General features: G+C 51.2%; 1 protein-coding gene across 1 annotated transcript; it reads left to right on the forward strand.

Moving 5' to 3' along the window:
- The first annotated feature begins 420 nt into the window (after positions 1-420).
- Positions 421-3,686, forward strand: AMER2 (APC membrane recruitment protein 2). Its single transcript, XM_060234778.1, has 2 exons — positions 421-1,573; positions 1,748-3,686. Exons 1-2 carry the CDS (start codon positions 715-717, stop codon positions 2,605-2,607), a joined length of 1,719 nt encoding a protein of 572 aa, XP_060090761.1. The 5' UTR covers positions 421-714; the 3' UTR covers positions 2,608-3,686.
- Positions 3,687-3,970: the final 284 nt, after the last annotated feature.

A 3,970-nucleotide genomic window follows, 5' to 3' on the forward strand; every position in this document is an offset into this window, starting at 1 on the left:
TAATATTTTTCAAGTATTTGCCAAAGACTGTTACATCGCACTGACGTGGTGCAATGTTTTTGGCTAGCGACGTTCACTATAACAACGAGGCATTTGTGGTTTCTTCCGCCAATGTGAGATGCGCATCTTTCTTTCCTAACATGCATAACCGAGTGACACCTTTCTAAACCCATGGATCCACAGCGCAGTTTAGGATTGCGCTATAAAAACGTGAGGCGCGAAACCGTCTTCTAGGCAGTTTGCAAACGACTCATGTGCCCCAAATAAAGCTGCGTTCCCCCCTCCACCTCCATCGCTCCCTGCACAAACATATGCTCCGTAAGAGTGAGCAGCCGCAGTCAGAGCAGCCCCTAATGGATTGTTATATAAGCCTCCCCCCACCACCATGTTTTCGAGAGCAGGCGAGCGATGGAGTAGTATGGGGAGGAGGGGGAACACGGCCTCTGCCTGCCTTCTTTCTCTCTGGCTCAGATTGTGACTGCTGCCGCTCAGGTTGATTGGGAGGGGACGGCGGAGAGGCCTGGCGCAGGCCCAGGCCCGAGGAAAGCTGCTTAGCCCTGCCTCGGTTGCCATGGAGACGAGCAGGAGGCGGCGGCGGCGGCAGCAGCGAGGCTGTCAGTAAGCGAGCGAGGGAACTCGGGCGCTTGCAGCCGCGGGGGGCTGCAGGAGGGGAAGGCAGCCTCCTCCTCCTCCTCCTCCGCCACGGCCGCCGCCATGGACATGCACTGCGATTGTGGGGAACCCACCGCGGTCGGGGAGCCGCAGCAGCCCTCCGGCAAGCTCAACCGGACTGCTTTCAAATTGTTTAAGCGGAGGAAATCCGGCGGCGCCATGCCAAGCATCTTCGGCGTGCGAGGCGGCAAAGGCAAAAGCGGCGAAGGCGGTGGCGGCGGCGGCGGGCAGGCTGGCATGGTGAGGAGCAAGACGCACGACGGGCTGGCCGAGGCTGTGCTGGAGAGCGGCAAGAAGGAGGAACCGGGCGGCGGCGGCGGCGGAGGGGACCAGCAGCTCGGCGACGGGGCCAAGGAGCCTTCCCCTTCCTCCTCCTCCTCCACCGCGGCGGCTGCTGCGGCGGCGGCGGCGGTGGGCAAGTCGCACAGCTTCTTTGCGCTCCTGCGCAAAAGCGGCGGCAAAGGCGAGCGGCCGAAAGGGCGCGGAGGGCTCAAGGGGCTCTTCAGCAGCATGCGGTGGCCCCGCAGGGAGAACAAGCCCGGCGGCGGCGCCAAGGAAGACGAGGTCGGCGGCGAGAGCTCCGAGAGCCAGCCCAGCCCCAGCCTCCTCATGCCAGGCTCCCTGACGGCCAGCCTGGAATGCATCAAAGAGGAGGCGCCGCGGCCGCCCGCCGAAGCCCCCCCAAGCTCGCCAGCCTTGGCCGCGGGCGACAAGCTGCTGCCTCCCCAGACCCCCGAGGCCACCACCGCTCAAGAGAAGGAGGACGTGGAGGCCCAGGAGCCCCAGGCCGCCCTGCACAGCCCCCGGGGAGAGGAGCCCCCCAGGATCCAGGCCAAGGAGAGGCACCCTCAGGCGCCAGAGAGCGAGGGCCAAGAGACCAAGGAGGACTCGGCTATAACAGGTGACATCCCCATCGGGCCTTCCCCCCCTGTTGAACCCGAGTGTGAGCGCAGCCAAGAGAAGGCAGCAGCCCCTGACCCTTCCTCTCTTGATCCACCCTCTGAGCCGTCCATTGACCGTATTTGTTTGATGTTTGCTGACGTGACTTCACTGAAAAGCTTTGACTCTCTTACAGGCTGTGGGGACATTATTGCTGACCAGGAGGATGACACGGGCAGCGGCGGCGGCAGTGGTGGAGGTGGAAGTGACAAGAGCGCCACTGGGGTCAGCAGGCCGGGAGCCTCCAAAAAGCCTCCCAGCGTGGTGGCTTACCAAGGCGGAGGAGAGGAGATGGCCAGCCCTGAGCAGGTGGGGGACACTTGCGCCCCGGAGTTCTGGGAGACATTGTCCCAAACAGAGGAGAAGTCGCAGGAGACCCCAGGAGGGCCGGAATCCCTTGAGGCCGCCAAAGATGGCAGAAGAGTTCAGGATGGCTCAACAAGTGAGAAGCACACTGGCGTCAACCAGATTCCAGTTCACCACAAAGATCAGAAGAGGGAAAAGGAGCAACAAGAGGCTGTCCCCAGCAGTGACGAGGGCTATTGGGATTCTACCACACCCGGACCTGAGGAAGACAATGCTAACAGTATCCAGAAAGAGGTAATTCCCAGGGACAGCTACAGTGGGGATGCTCTGTATGATCTGTACACCGATCCAGATGAGAACATAGCTGCGGTGACTTCTGCAGATGTCACCTCTGTGAGTTGCTGCAAGCCACAGTCTCCAGTAACCAGCACATGCCCAGTCAAAACCCATACAACTTCACTCAAGGATTCCAAGATACCCATCAGTATCAAGCATTTTACATCGCCGCATGGCAGTCACGGTCCAGATGCCAGTAATAGCCATCATACTGCACATCACCAGCCCACCAAAAGTGAGATCCCTAGAACAAAAATCCCAGTTTCTAAAGTGCTCGTGCACCGGGCCAGTTATCGGAGCTTAGCAGGGACAACAGGTAAAACAGCCACATATCATGAAAGTGCCAAGAAATAGGAGGCAAAGGTGGGCAAGTGAGTCTTTGCAGTTTGGCATCATTCAATGAAGACACCTACATGTGCCCCTTCTATGAATCCAAGAGACATGTGCTTCTAATTCCATTTATATATGGAATTAAATTCCTTTGGAGCACTTTTTAACATTTGTATTTTTTTCTGAAGCACTAAATACTCGGGTGGCCACTTTTCCATGCCTTTTGTGGAAGCAGGACTTTGATTAGGAATATAGTTAATATTGCAAAACTTGTGCCATGAATTCTTCAAAGAAGACACTACTATGGGGGAGAGAAAACCAAGAGATTTTTCCAATATATATATATATATAGCATTGGCTTTTTTATTTTTGTTCTTTTGGCTTACACTGAGAGATAATGTGCATTCTAGTGTGGGGAAAATGTCAAGCAAAAATAATAATGGCAAAATTAATACAAACTCTAGTGTTCAGCCTGAGGTATAGAGAGCATTGTCAACCAACAGCAGATTCAACATACTTGTAAAAGATAGCTTTTCAGCAAGAGGTTGATTTCTGTAATAAGAAAGGGGGGGATTGCCTGTCTGTTTGTTTACTTTGTAAATGGTTAATGAAGACATCTAACAAACTCTCAGATACCTACATCAATTTTTTTTCTAGTGCATAAAATAATCAGTTTCAGGGAATAATTTTTTTTCCAAATGCCAGTAAAGAGACAGCTACAATATTTATACAATAAATTATTGTTCATGTATAGATAGATACATGTTATTTAGTGGTATGTTTTTTTAAGAAAATATATTAAAATGTCTTTCTGTATTTACTAGAGTTAAAGCAAAATTAGTTTTTATAGTTAGATAATTTTACAATTGTAGATTTATGGGCCTTCCTAAAGAACCATAAATTAAGGAAAAAAATTATATGGGTTCTTAACAGCTTCTCCCCCCACCCCCAGATCTATTGTGTTGCTCTTATGCTAGCGATGCATGTGTAATACTGGAGCTAAGGTTCCAGTGGGATTGTTGCAAGCCCCTGTTTTCAGGAGTTTCTAAAAAGAACCTCATCTCAGACCTTGTAGAGCTGCAAACTCCCCCACTGACCCGTAATAATAATAATCAATTTTTAATAAAGAATTTTTAAAAATAGCTTTGAGTATTTAAAAAAAGATCAAATTTCCCCCACCCCCAAGATTTAGATGTCAAGATTATTTTACTGTAATACATAAAAGAAATTTGGCAAACTGTTAGTCTAAGAAATGGTTCAGTCATCTTGGATGTAACAGACATTGTTGAAGGCCACTGAGTAGTGGTCAAAGAAGCATGATCATATGATGTGCCTAAAGATCTGTTTTCAAGATAGATTGAAACAGCCTGATAGAAGAACAATGTTG

This window comes from Heteronotia binoei, chromosome 3, assembly GCF_032191835.1.
Source record: "Heteronotia binoei isolate CCM8104 ecotype False Entrance Well chromosome 3, APGP_CSIRO_Hbin_v1, whole genome shotgun sequence".
In the NCBI taxonomy this organism is placed as follows: domain Eukaryota; kingdom Metazoa; phylum Chordata; class Lepidosauria; order Squamata; family Gekkonidae; genus Heteronotia; species Heteronotia binoei.

What these genes read in the sequence shown, in the direction of transcription:
- AMER2 (XM_060234778.1), top strand. Translation starts at nt 715, where the DNA reads ATGGACATGCACTGCGATTGTGGGGAACCCACCGCGGTCGGGGAGCCG. An exon ending in GGAGGACTCGGCTATAACAG is followed by an intron (nt 1,574 to 1,747) that starts GTGACATCCCCA and finishes ACTCTCTTACAG; the next exon opens with GCTGTGGGGACATTATTGCT.